The 22,129-nt window shown below is 50.4% G+C and overlaps 1 protein-coding gene across 1 annotated transcript in view; it reads right to left on the bottom strand.

Moving 5' to 3' along the window:
- DCHS1 (dachsous cadherin-related 1) overlaps window positions 1-10,281 on the bottom strand; it is a 19,894-nt gene extending 9,613 nt beyond the window's left edge. Inside the window, 9 exon segments of the mRNA XM_025049454.1 lie at window positions 3-242; window positions 438-595; window positions 695-791; window positions 1,001-1,194; window positions 1,416-2,441; window positions 2,791-3,027; window positions 3,163-3,394; window positions 3,492-3,680; window positions 8,339-10,281. Of these exon segments, the coding sequence (XP_024905222.1) occupies window positions 3-242; window positions 438-595; window positions 695-791; window positions 1,001-1,194; window positions 1,416-2,441; window positions 2,791-3,027; window positions 3,163-3,394; window positions 3,492-3,680; window positions 8,339-10,132 (4,167 nt within the window). The 5' untranslated portion in view covers window positions 10,133-10,281.
- Window positions 10,282-22,129: the final 11,848 nt, after the last annotated feature.

The raw sequence follows: 22,129 nt of genomic DNA, 5'->3' as shown, positions 1-22,129 counted from the left end.
GCCAGGTACAGGCGCCCTGAGGTCGCATCCAGGGCGAAGGTGCCGTCTGGGTCCGCGCCGCCCACCAGGGTGTACGTGAGTGCGCCCACCCCCGCCGGCTCTGGTGGCGCCACCGAGCCCAGTAGGGAGCCGGGCCGCAGCCCCTCGGCTGCTGTCACCGTCAACACGACAGGCACAGGCGCCACGGGGTCTGCCTCTGAGGGATCTGGTGGGGGCTCAGCTGAGCGAGCTGAGGGAAGCACCTGTTGTGGACCAAGGCAGGAGTATGGAATCAGGGGGATCCGTGTAAAAGGGGGTCTGGGCTGGCTGGATAGGTAGCAGGAAGGGTGCTCAGAGTAGCCTGAGGAGAGGGCGCAAGGACCCCATGAAGGTGCAACTTTTGCAGGTGGGCCTACAGCGGTGGCCAAGTGGATAGATTGGAGGAGGGGCAGTCATACCTGCACCAGCAGCTGGAGGCTGGAGCTCCGAGGAGGGCTGCCTTGGTCGTGAGCACTTAGCGTCAGCACATAGTGGGGCCGCTCTGCTCGGATCAGGGGTGCTGCAGTGAGAAGCTCCCCCGAGTGAGGGTGGAGAGAGAAGAGCTCTGAGCCAGGACCTAGAGACAGGCAGAGGAAGGGTGAGGGCCTGGTCCCAGAGCTGGGGAGCTCATGAGGGTGTGCCACTCCCATCAAATCCCTTCTCTCCATCCCCATACCCATCAGCGTATACAGGATGGTCCCATTCTCTCCTTCATCTGGATCCTTGGCCTGCAGAGTTGTTACCAGTGTTCCTGGAGGCACACGATCTGGTACCTGTGGGGACACACAACTCACCTACAGTTGTCTCCTTCTTGTTCTTAAATCAGAATGGAGTTCCCCTCACTTGTGTGCAGGCAGAGCCCCCTTTTTTTGTTCTTACATTTGTTCCAAAAGGCAGTCTCTCTTACCTACACCTATAATTCTATTGGGAGACCCCCATTCCTTATCACTTCTTCAGGGCAGGGTCCTGTAGCTTCACATACCTGTACAGGGAGGCCCCCACCAGCAGCCCCCGAAGCCTGCAGGAAGGTGGGGCTGTTGTCGTTGAGGTCGAGCACTGCGATGTGAACGGTGCCTGTGGTACTGCGGGGTGGGCTCCCCGCATCCTGCACCTGTACCAGGAGCTGGTAGCTGCTCTGCCGCTCACGGTCCAGGGTTTGAAGTGTGGTCACTTCTCCTGGGAGTGCGGGAGAGGGATCATGTATGGGATAGCCCGTGATGCAGAGCCTGAGGCCTGCGAATGAGAAGCTGGGGTTTGGGAAGGGTGGGAGGGAATCCCAGGGCGAAACTCCAGACTCTGTCCTGGTCCTCATGGCCAAGCTCTAGGAATCCTATCTGGCTGTTCACCAATCTGAGAATGAGGCTATGGGGTATCAGAATTTGGGTGCCAGTGCTCACCGGTCTGGGGGTGGATGCGGAAGGCCTTGCTATCTTCTGACAGCTGTCGTAAGCTGTAGGTCAGACGTCCATTGGGTCCCGTGTCTCGATCAGTAGCAAAGACCCGGCCCACACTGGTTCCTGGGGCCTGGTTCTCAGCAACAGCCAGGAAGGTGGGCTCCTCAGACAAGCGGGGACTGTGGTCATTCTGGTTGAGAATGCTGACCCTCACAGTGGCTGTGCTTGTCTGCTGCCCCCACTCAGCTTTGGACCCAGACACTGCCATTATCTTCAGTGTGTATAATTCTTGGGCTTCACGGTCCAGTGCTGCCCGCACCCACAGCCACCCACTCTGTGGCTCCAGGCCAAAAAGGCTACTTGGCCCATCTGCTGCAAGGTGGTAGGTGATGGGACCCCCATCAGGTGCTCGAGCCTGCACTTGTAGGATCTGAGTTCCAGGGGTGATGCCTGAAGGCAGATCCACGCGGTAGGTAGGGCTGTCGAAGTGGGGAGCCAGCCCACGGGTCCCCAGGTCCTGTACCACCACCCGCAGTCGAAAGTGGCTGGTGCGGGCTGGGGAGCCCCCATCCCGGGCCTCCAGGTCCAGCTCATGGGCAGGCCCCCCTGGGGGTCCCAGAGGTCCCATAAGCCGTATGTGGCCTGTGGTGGGGTCCACGGTGAAGATCCCGCCACCTCCAGCAAGAAGGGTAAAGGTGACTCGACTGTTAATGCCTGAGTCAGGGTCCAGAGCCCGCAAAGTGTAGATGAGGGTCCCTGGAGCAGTGTTTGGTGGCAGCAACACCATGTCTTCAGGTGCAGGGAAGGCAGGGGAGTTGTCATTCACATCATCCAGCAGTACACGCACCCGAGCTACAGCGAAAGCCGGGGGCGCTCCACTGCCTGCCCTCACCTCCAGCTCCAACACTGGTCCCAGCAGCTCCCGGTCCAGAGGGCGAAGCGTTTGTAATGTCCCTGAGGCCCCATCTAGGGAGAAGAGTCCTCGCGGATCCCCGCCCGATAGGGCAAGGGTCACAGGCCCCAAGCGACCTAAGGAGGAGGAGAGAGAGGTCAGGAAGGAGACGGGGGCAGGGGGGAGGCTGGGACCTATTGAGTTGGGGCCAGACTCTGGTCTCAAGAGGGGCTATGCAGTGCCCATACCTGTGCCTTTCAAAGAATTAAGGAGAAGAGCAGGTGTTGGCAGAGAAGTTGAGTGGCACTAGGGTGATATTCACATGCCTGAGGATGAAGCAGTGCCCTACACGTGCCCAAGTAGGTGTTGGGAATTAGAACCAGAGGGTTTTGTGTTGGAGCTATTTGGGGTACCCTGAGATGGCACTAGAGGGTTATGTCAGTGTGTCTGGGCATGGCATCAAGTGGGTATAATGATAAATGATACCTGGTGGATTGTGTGCCTGGACTATGCCCACGCTGGTGCCTGGTGCCACATCTTCTGGCACAGAAAAGACATACTGTAGTTGTTCAAATATAGGTGGTATGGGGGTTCCAGGCACAATGCTGATGTTGACTCGGGCACTGGGCTCTGCCTGAAGGCCACCTCCATCCTGAGCCCCAATCTCCAGCTGTACCACAGAGTTGACCTGTCTGGCCAACGGCCAGGCTACTGTCAACAGCCCTGGGAGGAGAGAGAGCAGAGATATATAAGGAAACAAAGTAGAGTTAGAAGGGTTATAAGAAGAGGGACAGGACTTCATTTAGGCAGATGAGAAGGTGGGTGGGGGACAGACCCTGGGTATGGCAGGATCCTCACCTGAGTGCTCATCCAAGGCAAAGAGTTGAGGGCTATTGCCAGCCAGGATGTGGTAGGAGAGTCGCCCATGGGGCCCCTGGTCAGGGTCATGGGCACGCACCCTCAGCACAGCTGTGCCTGGTGGACTCTGGGCACTCAGACTAGCAGCATACTCCCGTGGATAGAACTGAGGTGGGTTGTCATTCTCATCTGACACAAACACCTTCACATACACCATGGACTTGAGGCCTCCCTGGTGAGATATGCAGCCACAAGTCAGGTGGACCTTGTCTGGCCCTGGTGAATGCCCCACTCCAATTCCCCAACCTGTCTATGGTCTGCCCACTTACCCCATCCACAGCTGTCACTGTGAAGTCGAAACTTGAGGGCCCCTGGTCGCGGTCCAAAGTCCGGGTTGTGCACACATCACCACTCTGGGCATCGATGCGGAAAGGGGGAGACCCCGAGGCCCCAAGTCCGGCACCCAAGGAATAGGAGAGGAGGCCAAATGGGCCACTGTCTGCATCTGTGGCTGTCACCTGGGGAGAGGCTGGGATGAGTCATGCCCCATCTTTTTGGCCAGAAGAAGCAGAGCTAAGTGGCAGTTAGAAGGAGCAGGCCCTGGGCCAGCTGGTGCCAAGTCGCTGGATGGTAGAAATACAGAGGAGACTAGGAGGATCAAAATCCAAGCCCAGCCTAGACCTCATTACCTGAGTTAAGTTCCTGTGAGCCTCTGGTCACATTTTTGTCAACTGGTCAATATGTAACCTTGTTTTATATGTTTCTATTTAAAGACATCTAACGTTAATATATATTGTTGATTCATTAACATTGAACTCAATGGCAATGGCACTTTAACTCATATTTGAACGAAGCTTATCTAAACACCTGTACTTTCTTCATAAGGCACATCACAGCCTTCTGTGCTTAGGAACACTAGATAGGACTTCAGCACACTTGGGGACCATTTTAAACAGCAAAATCACCAAAAAAAGCACAAAGATGCGAAAACCATGGCACTAAATAGACTGCATAAAGGACCCTTATTTACAGTATAGGAGCTGAAACACAAAGTCAGAGCCTTGCCGTGTTCAACCTCAGCTGGGAACGTGTGCATTGGATGACTTGAATTTTTCATTTCTCTGCACATGTCCAAGAATGACTACAAAAGCTTCATGAGTATTGATTTTTGGGTTACACCTAAATTTTAGAGTCATCAAACTCACAAATATAGACTCTGCAAAGAACAAGGACCAACTGTACTACTTATAAAGAAGAGTTCTAAAAGGCCGTGACTGCAAATTTCTGGTGGATCATGGGGAGTTAAATAACCATCACCAAGTCTCATAATCACTCCAACCAAAGAACTAGCTGACCGATAGAATTATAGAGGCCGATGTCATAGGCCTACTCTTTATTGAGTTTGGTCATTACAGAGTGGGATCTGATTGATACTGGGATCTGGGCGGCACTTGAATGATTGAGGTCTGCTCTATGGATTTATGGAAGGAGCTCATGCACCTGTAGTATCCCTTCACTTCTCAAGCCGACCTCACTAGAAGTGGGAGAAGGAGAACTGTCGGTCTATGGGACAATATTTAGGTCATTTGGCCTTGAGGGCTCCCCAAAACTAAGTTTTTTTTCTTTCCTGGTTAATTCTTGGGCATCTACCAGACTGGTTCAGAAAAAGTTGAATGATTGGACACCGACATCAGGAGCCTCTGAACGTTTCAGAACCAGGTCAGCAGGAGACACCATTCTGCGAGCTCACGAGCCCAGGACAGGGCCAGGCACACCCTAGGTGCTCTTTGTATATTTGTTCATTGAGTAAACGGACATTCTGATTGCCCTGCCTTACAACAAAAACTTCTTTCAAATTAAGTTTTATATCATGGGTGCACATTAGGGCCTCAATAGTGGCTTAGCTGGTGCTGACTGCTGTAGCCTGTGACAAAGTGCTCTTTGTGGATGCAAGGGCCTCAGGGTCATGATATGCTGTGAAAGGAAGCTGGAGAGTTCCCCTTTCTGAGCCAGAAAATGTTGCTCAGAGAGAAGTCTGGCCAAGGACTTCAAATGGTTGCCCAGGCCTTTGACAGAAGTGATTTGTGCCATTGTTTACCCTCCTGAGACACACTAAGACCTTGCCACGGCTGGACCCTGGAAACAGCTTCTGCTCCAACTCTTTACTGTGGCTGTGGGCCCGGATATCCCAGGAGACAAACTTCCCCTGCATCAAGCCTGCAGGCTGCAGCACAGCTGCAGTACCATCTCCAGAAGCTGTTAAAGACCTTTGCCCTCTGACTCCCCGCAGGAAGAAAGCAATAAATAGTGGTCAGGGGAAGTTGTCAGGAAGTGACCCCAAGAGGCGCAGGGGCCATTGACTGGAAATGACCAAGGCAGAAGTGAATTTCCCGGCCTGTGCAGCCCCTGCTCAGGGGTTCCACCGCAAATGCAGTTCTCCATTTCAGCAGGCTCTCTGCCCTGCTGCACAGTCTAACCGTTGTCAGCTAACCATAACTAACTCTTTCCTCTTGTCCCCACCCTGCCTCTAGCTCTCATCAGATGCACTACTGGAGGGAAAAAATAAAGACCCTTACCTGTGAACTCAAATTCCTAACAGACCACAAACTTATGGCATCAGCTCCATCCTGACCTCCTTACCAGGTGTCTCTCCTGCTTTGACCCTCCCTGCCCCCACCCCAACCCCAGCCTTCCTCTGCCTCCCCTTCCTCTGCCTGTTCTTACACGTCGTTGTTCCCTGGAATCTCTCCTTGGCCTTTTCTCACTATATACACTGGCTTAGGGCCTTCTCTTCCACGTCCGTGGATTTGGCCATCGTCTGTACTTTGACCCAGACCACTCCTCTGAGCTCCAAACTTGTACATCCAGATGCCTGCTCAGCATCTCCACTTGGATGTCCCACAGGCACCTTAAATCCACCCTGTCCAAAACTAAAGTCATGATCACTCCAAACCCCTCCCTAATGACTCTTCCATCCACGCATCCCTCAAGCCAGAAATCTGTTCTTCCCTTTTCCTCTCCCGGTATATCAATCAACCATGGACTAAGTAAATCCTCATTATCTCTCCAATTTCTTTGTCTATTTCTCTCCATCACCATTATCACTGTCTTGACTGGGGCCTGAGTTGTCTTTCCCCTGGACTGTTACAATTCCTTTCTCACAGTTGTCTGACCCTCCAGTCCTTCTGCTACACCAGGATTGCTCAACCTCAGCACGAATGACAGTTTGGACCAGACGATTCTTTGTTGCGGTGCTGTCATGTGCATCATAGGATGTTTGGCAACATCCCTGGGCTCTACCCACTAGATACCAGTAGCATCCCATCAGTTGTGATAATCAAAAATATCTCTGGACATTGCCAAACGTCCCTTCCAGAGGGCAGAATTACCTTGAGCTGTGAACTATTGCTCTACACTGACTGCCAAAAGCATCTTCTGAGACAACAAATATGATTGTATTACTCCTCTACTCAAAAAGCTTCAATGTTCCCTAAAGAAAAAAGCTCAAACTCATTGGCTTGGCTGCACTTTTCACTGTCTGGCCTCCCTGCACAGTCTCATCTCCTACTTTCCCATCTCACACCTTAAACTCCAGAGACACAGTAGGCCCTTGTACAAGTCAGGCTCTCCCACTCCTCTGTGCATGTCACCTCTGCTTAGAACCTTCCCCTGTCTGGTCCAATCATAAACTCTTGCTCATCCTTTACCTCTGAACTCAAGGGCTCCTTCCTTTGGGAAGACATTCATACTGTTTATCTGTACCTCACATGTATCCCCATCATGGGAGTTTTCTTATTGCAGTAAAACTGTTCCTTTGCACATGAATCTTCCCTCTAGAGGATAAACTCCATGGAGCATGTGTATGGGGTGGGAGGAATGAATCATACATTACTGTATTCTGTGTCCCTAACATGATGACTGGCTCTAAATGTATATTGAGTGAATCAAATATTAAGACTTCTTGTAACCATTATGAACACCCAGTGGTTATTTTTTACCCCTGCTTCCCTATGGTTACTAACAGTAAAAGCTCTAGGAAACCACCTGGAGAGTTGCCCTGTTGCTTTAGGCACTAGTGAAGAGGAAGAAGTTTGGAAGCCATAGCCCACTGGCCCTGGGCCAAGAGGGATGGTAAACACATGAGAGTGGGTGGGAGCTGGACAGAAGCAGGCAGGCAAATTCTGAGTCTGGCCAGAAGGCAGGGGTCAGCTGTGCCCAGGCACTGGCTTGGAAGTCTAGGCCAACAGGCAGCCCCTGAGAAGATGCTCTGATTTGTTCATATGTCTGCCCCTAGCCCCCCACTGCACTAAATCGGTGACTCCTTGAGGGCAGCAACTTCAGGGTCTTAATTTTTGATTCTCCATCATTTAGTAGAGGTGGACTTCTGAGACATTAAGATTTCAAGCACTGGTCTCCTAAGAGGCCTCCATGCCTCCAGTCTCCCCTCTTGCATTCATACTCTGGTGCAATCAAAACAATCTTTTCAAAAGACATATCAGGTTTGCCTAGAGCCCCTCATTGGCTTCCTATGATTTTTAAGATAAAGTCAAAGTTTGTAATCTGGTCTCTGTATACTGTCTTGTCTCATCTCTCCCCAACTCTTTCTCATCAGCACAGTTGAGGCCAGCTTGAACGATGCAGTCCCTTGAACACATCATGGTGTTCTCAAGCTCGCTCTTCAGCCTGGAGTCCCCGTCCACACACCCCATATTATCCATTTGACAGTCTTACTGGTTCTTCAGAGGCCCCTCCTCTGAGCTTTCACAACACTTCATACGCTACCTGCTGCAGCACTAGTTACTGGTGTGTCTCTCTGCCTAGACCGGGACCTGCCTTGAACAAGACTCTCTCTTTTCTTTGTTCCCAGGGCCCCAGCACAGTTCCAGACTTACAGTGGCTCAGTTAATTCTTGACAGCACAAGATACTTTTTCTATAGAGCCAATCTTAATTCTCTCAACTGCCAAGATTACTAGGCCCAACTCTTGCACCCTGCTCTCTCATCTTCATTAACCCTCACACAGACTTTGGAACTCATAGGACAGGACTGAATCTTCTTGCATAAGTCACCATCAATAAATGCACCTGCAAGGCCTGGTTCTTGCTCTGAGGTCCCCTATGGCTCTCTGATCTACTCCTGCCCACGGCAGCATCCGTCTGTGTGCAGGGCTTACATACCTGCAGGAAGCAGGTTCCAGGCTGTGTGCCCTCAGGCAGTGAGGCATTGTAGAAAGTCCTCTGGAACTGAGGCTCGTTATCATTCACATCTTGCAGGGCCACACTAACTGTGGCAGAGGAGGCGAGAGGGGGAAAGCCCCCATCTGTGGCCACCACAATAAGCTGTGGCTGGGGTTCCAATTCATAGTCCAGCAAGGCAGCAGTGGTGATGATGCCTGAGGTGGGGTCAATGGAGAACCAGCGGTTGTGGGCACCTGAGGCCAGGCTATAGGTCACCTGACCATTGGTGCCCTGGTCAGGATCCCGGGCCATTACCCGCACCACGAAGCTGCCAGGCAGTGCAACTTCAGGCAGGGGCTCAGGTCGGTAAAGCTGGCGGTCAAAGGCAGGCGCGTTGTCATTGACATCAGTGACATGGAGCACAAAGGCAGCCTCGGCCCGCAGTGGCGGTGAGCCTGAGTCTGTGGCAGTAACCCGCAAGTTATAGGCATCCCGCTCCTCCCGATCCAGCTGCCGAGCCACGCACACCAGGTAGATGACACTGTCCTGGGTGCTTAGGGCAAAGTGGCCCTCTCCGCCCTCCAGGGACACATTAACGTGGGCAAAGTCACCATCATCTGGGTCTGACACAGAGATGCGAGCAACAAGCTGGCCAGGTGGGGCAGCCTCGGACACTCGGGGGGAGCCATCTGCACTGAGGAAGATGACAGTCATGGAGGGCTGATTGTCATTGGCATCTCGCACATGCACAGTCACAAAGGCTGAGCCTAGCTCAGGGTGAGCCCCACTGTCGCGTGCCTGTACCACCAGTTCGTGAACCCGCCGTTGCTCAAAGTCCAGTGGCCGTTCTAGCCGCAGTAGCCCCGTGTGTGCATCGATAGAGAAGGGTCCATCACCCTCGCTCTGCCTCCGGTTGATCTCATAAGTCACAGCCCCGTTGGCACCAGCATCAGCATCAGATGCATACACCTGCAAGACTGGGCTGCCAGGGGCCAGGATCTCAGACACCACAGCGTGATAGCGGCTCTGATTAAAAGCTGGGGCATGGTCATTGATGTCCAGCAGTGTCACATCCAGCAAGGCCTGGGCCCTCCGGGGGGGTGAACCACCATCATAGGCCTCCAACTGCAGCATGTAGTGTGAGCGATTCTCTCGGTCCAGCTCTCCAGTAACGACAAGCTCGGGCACTGGGGCCCCATCTGGACCGGGGCGTGTCTCCAGCCTGAATGTCTCTCCAGCCCCATCACCAGACAGCGCATAGCTCTGGGTTCCTAGGCGGCCAGCATCTGCGTCACGAGCAGGCTCCAGTGGGTAGCGGGTGCCAATAGCTGTATGCTCAGGTATCTGCAGGGCAGCCCGAGCTTCGGGGAAGGCTGGAGCATGGTCATTGATGTCAGCCACTCGTACAGTAACTTCCACGGTGGCACCGTCAGGAGTGACTGCGGTGAAGCGGTAGCGATCCCGCCGCTCACGGTCTAAGACACGAGCTGTACGGACCACCCCACTGTGCTCGTCGATGGCCAGGTCTGTGCCCACGCCGCTGCCCTCCTGTGCAGAGATAAAGTACATGGGAGGTGCTGCCGTGCCTGCCGGAAGCCCTGCACTGATGTCCCCAATCAGTGTGCCCGCCGGCTGCTCCTCATCAATCTGGAGGTCTAAGCTCCCAGCCTGACCCCAGGCACCTGGCACCTTGGCCCCTAGCAGCAGCAGCAGCAGCAGCAGTGGGAGCAGGTGGAGGGACCTAGGGCTCTGCATGCCAGTGCAGGAAGGCACAGTGCCCGGCTCCTTCTGCATGACAGGCGCAGTCCAGATGTGGCTTGGGTTCTGGCTCCAGGCCAGGCCCTGAGCCCAGCTTGATCTCAGACTTTGGATCAGGTCCAACTTGGGCTCTAGCTCCAGCTTTTTATCCTAAAAGCTCTTGACCTGGGGGAAAGCAGAAGGAAAAAGGTCATGATGGCAGAGGGATCAATATAGTCCAGGGACTGGGGTTAGACCTTGTACTGCCTTGCACCCACCTTGGGCCCAGGAAGCCCCTGCTTCAGGTCACAGGACCCACCCCAGTCTCTCCCTGGCAGGTCCCCAACCCACTTTAACCCCTGTCTCAGCAGATTGTTTTGTTCCTACTATTCAGGTCTGAATGCCCTCAGACTCCCTCTCTTCCATCTCTAGATTTAAAATATAGCCAGTCTTTTCTCATTTTCCTCCTCATTCCTTCTCGGACTTTAAAATATGGCCAGTCTTTTCTTATTTCCCTCTCATACTCACCTCAGTAACCATGTGCTTGGGAACCTTACCTGAATTGTCAACCTTTTCCTCTCTGCTGGAGTCTTCTATCAGCATTTAAATATGCTGAAGCCTCATATGTATGAGGCAAAGGTTGAGGATATGATAAATATATATGTTATACATGATATATATATATATATATATTCCCTTAGCTTCATTTTCCTCTCCAGTCAATAAGAGATTGAGTGCCTACTATGTGGAAGCACTGGGGACACATCCATGAACAAAAGAAACAGTCCCTGGCTTCATGGGGCTTATAATCCAGGAATCAGACAAGTGATTACAAGTGTGATAAGGGCTATGAGAAATACAGGAAGCTATGAAAGCAAAAGAGGGGCTTAATGTGACGAGTCCGTGAGAACTTCTCTGAGGAAGTGACAGTCAAGTGACTTACTGAGTAGGTGTTAGCTAGGCAACGGTGGGCAGAGAAGGGGATACAGAAAGGACAGAAGAACATGTCAAAGAGAGAATAGAATGTGGAAAGGCTTAGAGTCCACAGTCAAGAAAGGACTGAGAGTGTTTAGGGGGTGGTTAGGGGAGAATGTGAGGTGTAGAGTGCTAGGGGTGACAGTATGAAATGGGGCAGGAACTCATAAGCCATATCGATGATTTTTACTTTATCCTAAAAGCAAATGGAAGCCAAGATATGACTTACATTTTGTGAAGATCACTGTCACTGCCCTTTGGAAAACAAGGGGCGTATAGATAGGATGGTTGTCTTAGGACAGCCCTTATAACACACTTGTGGGAGTCCAGGCAATGGCATTGCTTTGATGGTGACTTGGGTGAGTGTTAGCAAAGAAAATGACAGAAGTGGATCCAGGCAATGGCATTGCTTTGATGGTGACTTGGGTGTTAGCAAAGAAAATGACAGAAGTGGACAGATCCGCAGGAGGTTTAGGAGGTAGGTGGAAGAGACAGGGATTGTTGACTGCCTGAAGGCAGGAGATGAGGGAGTGGGAGAAGTCAAGGATGATGGGCAAATTTCTGGCTTGAACCATCAGCTGGACAGAGAGAGACAGAAAACCAGAGAGGGGGAGGTGCCTCTGAGGCTGAGGGGAGCCAGGGTTTCAAACGCTGCTGAAGTTCAAAAAGGAGGAGGCGTAAAGCTTCATGAGCGTTTAGTGACTAAGTGAGAGCAGAATCAGTGAAGAGGTTGCCCTCACTAAAAGGGTGATTCATTTCTCCCAATTTCTCATTTCTCACACCCTCCACCCTCTACACAGTGAGGCTTCCTCTCCTGTGGCAAGCTTTCGCTACGCTTCCAATCATCTCTATGTTCTACATCTAATGGACACTTTTTAAATCCTTCTCTTACTGTCTGGAACACTGGATTACTGATTACTGGCTTTGAAGGCCACTCGTCTCGGCTTCACATGCGAATATCCCACCTCTTGCTTCCATTGTACTTCACTGTCCACTCCTCAGTCTCCTGTAGAAGTTCTTCCTCTGCCCATCCTTTAAAAATTGGTGCTGTTCAGGACTCAGTTCTGGCCACATCTTTTCCCACTCTTCACACTCCACTTGGGTGATCTTATCCATTTCCATGCCTTCAGTTCAAATGTGTCGACCATTTTTTAATGTACCATCTATTTGCTGATGACTTTCCAATCTCCATTTCCAGCTCTGGAGAGCTCTGGAGACACACGTCTAGCCATATACTGGACTTCCTTCACATCGTATCCCCAACCGTCACCTCAAGCTGATTTTCTTCCTCCATTTCCTTTCCTGTGAACAGCACTACCACTCATCCAGGTGTCCAAGCCAGAGATACAGAAGCTCTCCTTGCTTCCTTGCTTTTCTTCAGTCTGATTTCCAATTAGTCATCCAAATCTCACCATCTCAACTCGACATGTCTCAAGTCTGCGCTTCTCTTTTCCCCCTGCTGCTGTTCTAGTCCGAGCTTTGTCATCACTCCTTTCAATTCCTGCAACATCTCCTTACTGGTTCCCCAGCCTCCTGGCTTGGACCTTCTGTTCCATCTCTACCTGACTAGAGCTATCCACACAAGCTCTCATCAAACCACTCCTGACAAAAGGCTTCCACTGGTTCCCCATTACTGAGAGCAGAAAACTGCTGCCCCTCTAGGGAGAAAAAATGCAGATACACATAAACTGTGTCTACAGTTTCGAGGGATTCACGGAGGCTAGGTATAGAATTTCTGGCCCACAATATAAAGTTCAAACCCCTTAATGTATCTTCCTGACCCGACTCCTGCCAACTTTTCTAGTGTGCCCCACCTTTACTTTCCCCACCATCCCCTGCATGCTAACACGAAACCCATTACCGTGTTCCTTCCCAACTCCCTGCCTTGTATGCACTATTCTCTCATTCTGAGATACTCTCTATAAATCCTCTCCAAGTGGCTGTCTCTTACTGAAACTTCAAGAGCCAGTTTAAATTTCCTGTCTTTTGAGGCATCTCCTATGACATCTCCCTCAGCCCCCTGCCCAGCCCACTGTACCCTCCACTGGGCTCCCACTGCTTTTGGTGCACACTGTCAATAAACTGCACAACAGCTCTTATTTGTTCATATGTCTGCCCCTAGCCCCCCGCTGCACTAAATCGGTGACTCCTTGAGGGCAGCAACTTCAGGGTCTTAGTTTTTGATTCTCCATCATTTAGTAGAGGTACAGTGTGAGCAGGTAATCAGTGCTGAATGGTCAGAGCCTCAGAAGTGCACACCACCGCACTCACATACTGACTCAGAGAGAAACATCCACAGACATGACAACTCAGATGACATGCACAAACACGTGCCCGAGGTGCCATGGTCAGTCCTGTGACTACGGAAGTGTGTCCTTAGGTCTTTACAGATTTGCTCTGCTCTAGGACTTCTTGTTCTCCTAAAGGAGAGTTTCTGAACCCCCTCTTAAACTTCCAGCACCCATCTCTCCCATCTGTGTGAGGCAATGAAAACAGCAGGGACTAGAATTTGAGCTGGGGTTGAGTCCCAGTCTCAGTGTTATTTTCCTAATCTATAAACTGGTTATGGTAATACCTACCTTGTGGGGTTTTGTGAGAACTGGAGACAATGGAAGCAAAGGTCCCAGAGCTGGGCATTGGGTAGATGCTCTCTCATCATTTCCTAGCACCATCCCTGTTGGGCCCTCTCATCCTGGCTGCAGAGTTCTGGGGTTCTATGTGTGCACTAAGACCCCTTTCCCCAGGGCTCAAGTCTGAGGAGCTCAGGGAGCTGCCTTGTGGAATAACAGGTCAGAGTAATTCAGAACAAGGAGGTCAGAGTGAAAATAGGTGTGACTCAAAGATAGGAGAGGCTGAGCGTACAGGGATGGTCCAGAGGCCCGAGTCAGAGATCTAGGCCTAGAGACTGAGTTAGGCATCAAGGGTTAAGAGTTGGTCTTATTTAAATAATCAGTCACAAGAGCTTTGTGCAATGGCAGTATTGTAGCCGATAAGGTTTATCCACGGTGCGATTATTGCTAATTAAATAATCAGTCAGTAGAGAGAAAGTTATGGTTGGTGGGGAGAGAATATAATAGACAGTGAGGTCAATGTACTTATTACACACTTATAACTCTCTGTCTCCCTCCTCAGAGACAGAATGTCAGCTATTTGAAGGCCAAGATTGTAACTTATTCACCTTTGTGTGTAGCACAGAGCATGGCACATAGTACATGAATGATAAATTTTTTGAATGAAAGGATGTATGAAGGGTATGAGATAAAAACTCAAGTGAATAATCAGCCTTGAAGAGGAGAGATTCAGACCAGGAAGATTCCCCTTCTCCCAGCCTGGTTAGACCCTGGTGCCCTCCTCATCACCCAGCCTGGGTCCCTGTCCAGTGCAAATTCCTCCAATACACTCTCGCAGTGGACATACAAAGGTTATATTCATAAAGTCACAGACCCACACATGGACCAACTCACATGCAGATAAGCACACTTAACACATACTCATACACACATAAACAGGCTACCTTAACTGATATACACAGCCAGTGCATATACCAGTTACTCCTCCTCACAGATACAGAGACACATGTTTTCCCACACACAGACGGGCAAATTTATTCACATGGACCACCCCACTACACACACATGCAGACATACATACAAATGCACACAGACACATACATACAGAAAGACACTTTCTCAGAGGCCTCACATGGGCAGGCACATTCATATAGATACTCCCCTCCCAAACCCCTCACATATACACATAAGCACACTTCCACATACCCACCCTCCCACACACACAGAGAGACCCACTTGCACACATGCACAGACTCACACAGACAGGCACACGCACACACACTTGCAGACCCATCCACACGCAGGCATGCTCTCACACATGCTGCCGGGGCACTCGTGGTCAGCTCTGTGGCTGCAGCTGTGACCTCTAGGTCCCTGGGGCCTCTGTCTGGACTGTGCCTCATCACTTCCTGCTCCAGAGCTTCCAGTTCCAAACTCGAACTCCAGACTCTCTCCTGAGACCGTCTCATCCTCTCTCCAACTCTTCTCAGCACCATCTCTCCCCATCTGTCCAGTGTTTCTCAGTGCCTCTTCCCCAAGACTTGCTCCTCCTCCTTGTTCCTGTTTCTTTCCCTCTCCAGGTTTGTCCCATCCCTTCCCCCAGATCTGGCCTAAACCATCCATCTTGTCTCTTTCCACAATCTGCTCTGTTTCCTGCCCAGATCTGTCTTCTTTCTTCCCCAGATCTGTCACACCTCTTCTCTCACCCAGTTTTGCCTTGCTACATGCCCTCACTCTGTCCCAGTCCTGTTACTCTGTCCTCTGGCTCCATCCTGCTCTCCCCCTCTAGCCCCACATCTGGGCCTCTGGAACCACAGCTGGTTCTCGTTAGGAGGGGGAGGGGCAAGACCGTTCATTGGGGCCTGCACTGTGATGTCAATCCCCTCCCCACCCCCCACTTGCAGCCTGTGTGTCTAGAGGACCTGGGAGCAGGGGAAACATGGGAGAGGAAGGAGAGGTGGGTTGGGGGGAGGAATAGGGGGACCATAAGGGAAGGGGGTGCACTAGGAGGAAGTAGAGGAGTGGCCCGAGGTACAGAAGGGGAAGCAGGCTGGGGCTGCTGGCACCACTCAGGCCTCCTCCCTCAACTTCCTGTCCCAAGGCCAGGGAGGGGTAGGGACCAGAAAGACAACAGGGTGAGAAGGGGAGCTAGGAAAGGCAGACTGGCACAGTAGTGGAGGAAAAAGAAGACAGCCTCCATGAGCAAAGGGAGGTGGAGATACAGGGCCAGGCGAAAAAGAGAGAGGAAAGAGTTCTGGTGGGTAGATGACAGGGAGCAAAACTGAGGGAGAGTGAGTGGGTATGGCAAAGGGAAGAGTGAGTGGTATTAATGCAGAAAGGAGAGGTAAGTCAGAGACAAGAACAGCTAGCCCAGACAGGTGGGTCCTGGGGGTCGGGGGGACTGGGACAGAGAGGAGAGGGGGCTGAGTAAGGGAGGAGGAAGGAAAAGGCTGACAAGCTGGCTTCCTTGGAGAGCCTTGGGACAACCCCATGGGAAGGCAGTACCCAGAGCCTAGCTCTGTCCTTCCCGAGGTCTGGTTCCCAGGAGGCATCCTGGGAGAGGCTGGGGACGGAAGTGAGCAGGCGAGGCGGAAAGAACGTCTATTTTCTGAGCTTTTACGGCATGCTAGGCCCTATGCCAGGCAATTCACAGACAGCATCTCATTTAATCATCATAACAACCCTGCGAGGAAGGTGTCCCGCCTTCCATTGAGGAAACTGAGAATGAAACAAGTTTCCTGAGTTAACACAGCCTCCATTTGATCCCAGGACTATACATTCCACACTGCCTGAGATTCAGGGGGAAGGGAAAGATGGAAGAAATTTCAGGAGGGCTGAGGGAAAAGAGTCCTAGCGGGCCAAGGGAGGTCAGAAGCAAAGAAGCTACAGGAGGAGGGAGACAGGTATGATGTGTCTTTAACAGCCCAGGTCAGGAGCAGTGAGACTGAGAAGACGCAGAGAAGAAATACGCAAGGAGGTAAAGCTGACAAGACTTGGCCGCCGACTCTTCCAGAAGGGTGAGGGAATGGAAGGACTCTAGACTGACTCCTACGCTTCTGGCCTGGTTACTAAAGTGGTGCCATTAGGGTACCACAGTGGAGAAGCTATTTTTTGGGTGCCTGTTGGGGGTCCCCACATGGAGAGAGCCTAGGCACAGCTGGAACTGGGGCCTAGGAGAGAAGTTTGGGTTGGAGATATGGATTTGGACAAACCAAAGGGTAACCAAAAGCCATGGGTATGGAGACCATCAGATAGGACGTGCAATGTGGGAAGCGAGTCTACAACAGAACGCTGGGAACAGCCACATTTAAGGCATAGACTGAGGAGACCTTCTTCATCTTGGATAAGAAGAAGGAGGTAGTATCACAGAAATTAAGGGAGGAAACATATCAACAAGGAGGGAGGGATCGATAGCATCCAATGCTGCTAAGAGTTATGTAAGATGTGGGCTGAGAAGTGGCCACTGGCTTTACCAGTCAATAGTGATCTTGGGGAGAACAGTTTTAGGAGAGCCATAAGGGTGCAACCTCCCTGCACTGGGAAATGAGAGAGAATGACCTGACTAACGACTGGCCACAGACCAGATGTCAGGATAGATTCATTCACCAATGCACACTTACTGCACTCCTAGAATAGGAAGGCAATATGTCATAGTGAGGCAGGACAGGATAGTGGTAAAGACGTGGATTCTGGGGCCAAACCAACTGGATTTCTGCCCAGCTTCACACTTACTAGCTGTGTGACCTTGGGCAAGCCCATTAATTTCTCATTGCTTCCATTTCCTCATCTATAAAATAGGGACCGTGTTTGTAGTTTGAACAGTCTGGCACACAGTAAGCATTTTATGTGTGCAAGCTTGAGTTATTATCACAGTGGTTAAGAAGATGGGCTCTGCTGTCAGACAGACTCGAGTTCAAATTCTGACTCTACCACTTACAGTGTAACCCCGGCAAGTTGTTGAACGTTTCTGACCCTTAGTTTCTTCTTCCGTAAAAGGAGGATTAAAGTGTCTACTTTATAGGGTTGATAAAAGAGTTAAATGGAAGAATGCTATAAAAAAAAAGTAGCAAAAAAAAAAAAAAAAACAACAGCGTAGTGTCTGGCACACAGTGAAGGCTCAATAAACAGCTGCTATTGTTGTGTGCAGACACACAGAATAACACCGAGATAAGTGTTATTTCAGATGAGGAAACCGAGGCTCAGAGTAGGTAGCAGAGAAACATCTGGAACGCAGCTCTGATGGACTCCAAAGCTAGTGCTTCCTGTTAAACCGTGGTGTTTCTCTGCTGGAGGGCTTGGAATGCCCTGATTAAGGGTCATGTAACTAGCCAGGTGATAGAACAGGGAGAGAGAATGAGCAGAGCTCTGCTTCAGGCGAATAACTCTGGCAGTGTGCACAGAGTGGGCTAGAGGAGAAGATCAGTGATGAGGTAATTGCCAGTCCAGGTTGAGGGTCAGTTGGGCATGGAGTCAGGTGGTGAGGCAGGGGAAGGGACCAGAGGATGCTTGGAAGTCTCCAGGAGACAAAGAAAAAAATAGGGAGAGGCAGTCCCAGCGCATGCTTGTGAAATGATTCACTAATAGATTTATTAGATAAATTTCTATTGAAGACTCACCGTGTACCAAACTCCATATTAAGCAGTAGAGAACAAATCTGAAATAGCAGTGACTTGGAGAGATCGAGTCCCTGCCTTTGTGGTGTTCACAGATAGGGAGACTTGGACAGGGTGAGGGAACTCTAGGGGTGGTAGTGATGGGCAGCAAGAGCCTGGTCCTAAGGTCTGACCCTGACAATTGGAGTCCAGACTGCAGAGGAGGCCAGTGAGGCTGGAGCTAGTAGAGAAGATGGAGATGTAGCAACCCAGAGATGTCAAGAGGGAAAAGCAAGTTTGGGGAAGCAGGAGGCTGAGGGTCAGGAGAGCACAGCAAAAGGATTGAGACGTTGGAAATAAAATTAGCTAAGTTGAGAATTGAGCACTTAATAGTTTTCTTTCTGAATCTTCAAAACAACTCTCAATGTTACCTCCATTTTCACTTGAGGAAAGAAGAGCTCAGAGAAGCTAAGGTCACCTAGGTGGCAAGTGGTGTGGCTGGAAGGTCGTAAATGTACGACTGCCCCCTAGCTCCCTACGTTCCTCTCTCTCCTCCTCCTTCCTCACCAATCTTTTAAGAGGTGTGTTCTAGGCCCTAAGAGACCACAGCTCCTTCCTTTGAGCAGCTTAGAGAAAGAAACAGAAACAGAGATTCTAGTGTGCTAAGCAGAACACAGAGAGGCATGCTGACTCAGGCTTGGGGGCTCTAGGTGGACCACTGGGAGGAGGTGCCCTCTCACCAGGGGACACAAGAACCAAGAAGCCCTTGACAAATGGCAGCAGCTGAAAATGCCTAGAAATCAGAGAGTTACCCAGGAAACATGGACACTGGAGCTAAAGGAAGGGGCAGGCAGCTAGAAGCCAGGAAAAAGATGAGACCCAACAGCATGAACCCCTTGGAAGGGCTTTTGCTTTGCAGGTACCAGGGTATCATAGAGTCCAGTCTTGCTTCCGTTACTGCTGATAGACAGGAGAGAAGAGGACAAGAGCACAAGTATCTGGGAATCTGATATGGGGAGGAACAGAGGCCAGGTTGCCAGGAGCTGGAGGGCTCCAAGTGAGTGTTATGTGAGGGGCATCAGAGGAAGGAGATGCCTATGGCACCTCCAGGGAAGGGGGTCTGGTGGAGTGGAGCAAATGGCAGGGAACTGTAATGCCTTGTGGCCTGATGGCAGGTCACAGCTTCCTCATCTTTCATTCTCTCCAAAAACCCCAGTAAGGCACCTGGATCAACAGATTTGGATCTTCGAATTTCTGCTCCTTAAGTATTTGCTAGCTGAATGAAAGAGAAATAAAGTAAAGAGAGGGGAGAGGAAGAAGATCCAGGAAAAGAGAAGCCCAGGTGAAAGGGAGAGAGGAGGAGAGAGCATAGGGTGAGGAAAGATAAGTTGTGGGATAGGGGAGTGGAAATGTCTCTAGAGTGATATGTGGATATGGAAATCAGTGGAACTATCTTGACCGTGTGGGTATCTGAGACCAGATGTCAGTCTTCTGAAGAGTATATGAGGGTAAGGGATGTGCCGCAAGGTGCCTCATTTATTCATTCATTTGTTCATTGCCAAGAATCTGTAGAGGGGCCCTGGGGACAAGCAGATTACTAATATGCAACCTTGCCATCATGAGGTCCCAGCCCAGTCAGAGACACAGAACAAGGAAGAGGCAATGACAACAATAAGACCAGAAGATCCCAAGCCTGCCTGGTAGAGTCAGAAAATGAGGGGTTTGAGATTAGATCTGAGGATGGGAATGGGTTAGCCAGGAGAAGGGAGTTAGGGCTTTTAGGGCAGAGAGTAATACATGCAAAGGGCCAGAAGCATGGAATAATGCAGTGTCGTTGGGGAACTACAAGGAATTCAATGTGGCTGGAAATGGCAATGTGAGAGAGCTTGGGAAATGGGACAGGCGATGAGGCTGGGGAGGCTTGGGGGAGTCAGATCATGAGGATCTCACAAGCTTTATTACGTAGAGATTTCACCCAAGACAGTGGAAAGACACTGAGAATGCTGAGCAGGGAATGACATGGTTGGATTTGCACATTAGGGAGATCCCTCTTGCTGCAGTGAGAAGAATGGATTGGAAGAGGGAAGAATAGAAGTCTAGGGAGACAAGTTAGAAGGGTCTTTCAGTAATTTATGTGAAAAGATGAGCTGAGGCCGTCAATGAAAGGGGTTATCAGAGAAAGCAGGAAATGAGGTAGAACCAACAGGTTCCAATGACTTTCTGGGTTATAGCAGATGTGGAGAAGGGAGTGGCTACAGTTAATTTCTGGGTTATAGCTTGATAACTGAGTAGCGATGGTGCTTTGGAGGAGGATGGAATGATGGGTTCGAGTTTGGAGATGTGAAGGGGCTTGCAAGCTAAACAGGAAAGATCAGGTAGGAAGCAGATATGAAAGTCTGGAGGTCAGAAGACAGGTCTGGAAGAGGTAGATATTTGGCAATCATTAGCTCGTATAGATGATTATTAAAGTTCTGGAAATGAATGAGAGGGATCACCCAGAGGGGTGTATGTAGTGAGATGATAAGAAGGTCCAAGCCAGAACCCTAAGGAACAGTAACATTTAGGGGCCACCCGACGAAGTTCCCAAAGCAGACTGAGAAGGAACAGCCAGGGGGAGTTCCAGGAGAAAAATGCATGGAACCCACCATACTGCAATAATGTTTATCTGCCTGTTTCCCCTACTGAGGTTTAAACATCTTGAGGGTAGGAACAGTGCTTTCTACCATAGTATCCCCATCACCTAGCAGTGTGGTTGACACATGAGAGCTTATTAAATGTTGATAGAATAAAACGGCAGCTCAGAAGCCATAAGACAAGGAGAGGTCATTTTTTCTGAGGGAGAGCAGTTGCATTGGAGGGGCAGGAGAAATGGGAAGTGAGGAAGTGGGAGCAGTTCCATGCAGAAGCCACTCACAAAATGTGGCAGTGAAGTAAAGTAAAAATTTCTTAGTTAATTGAGTATTACAGGGTTAAGGAAGGTAGGAGTGACTGGAGGCTCTTCATGTACTCACAGGAGGAACGGGTATAGAGGGAGTAACTGGAGACATGGGTAAGAAATGGAATAATTATTTGAAACTGAGACATGGGTAAGAAATGGAATATTTAGTCAAGCAAGGTCCCTGTGGAGGCAGGAGGGGATGGGATCCACAACACAGGTGGAGGACGGGTCTTAAATAGAAGAGATGCCTCTTCATTATGACCGGAAAGAAGAAAAGATTGAGGAGGATGCAGATAAAAATTTGAAGGAAGAGGCAGAAAGCTGAGGGAATCGAAGCTGGATGGCCTCAGTATTCTCAGTGTTTCAGTAGACTAGGTTATCTGATAGCACTTCCTCTCTCTCCTCAACCTCCACGTCCATTCTGTCACTGAGTCTTGCTGACCCTATTGCCTAAAGAACTCTTAAAACCATCTACTTCCTCTTTCTGTGCTGCCACTACCCCAGTTCAGGCCAGTGCGATCCCCTCCCCGGGTTCCTTCAATAGCCAACTATCCTTTTCAGACTCCTCCCTCCAATCTCTGCACTGATGTCAGAGTGGTATTTCTAAAACAGATTTGGTCATATCACGCCACAGCTTCAAATAATCTGATGACTTTCCATTATTCTTGGGTTGGATAAATTTTTTCATATGACCTACCAGAACTGTACAATATTACTAACCCTCCATTGACCTCTGTCTCCTAGACTCTCTCACCTCTCCTCATGTCATGCTATTAGACCCAGGCTCACTGGATTGCTTTATCTCTCAAACATACATCACTTTCTTCATGTAGCTTTCTCATGCTGTTGCTTTGGCGTGGAATATTCTCTACCCATTCCACCTCCCCTCCACCTCTCCTTTGTTTGGTTGACTTCCTATTTACCCATCAAGCTGAAGCTTAAATGTCACTTGCTCTAGAAAGCCTCTTCTGACTTCCCT

This window comes from Pteropus alecto, unplaced genomic scaffold (genome assembly GCF_000325575.1).
Source record: "Pteropus alecto unplaced genomic scaffold, ASM32557v1 scaffold395, whole genome shotgun sequence".
NCBI lineage: Eukaryota > Metazoa > Chordata > Mammalia > Chiroptera > Pteropodidae > Pteropus > Pteropus alecto.
The sequence above is the reverse complement of the archived record's forward strand: the minus strand, read 5'-3'. Positions and strand labels throughout refer to the sequence as shown.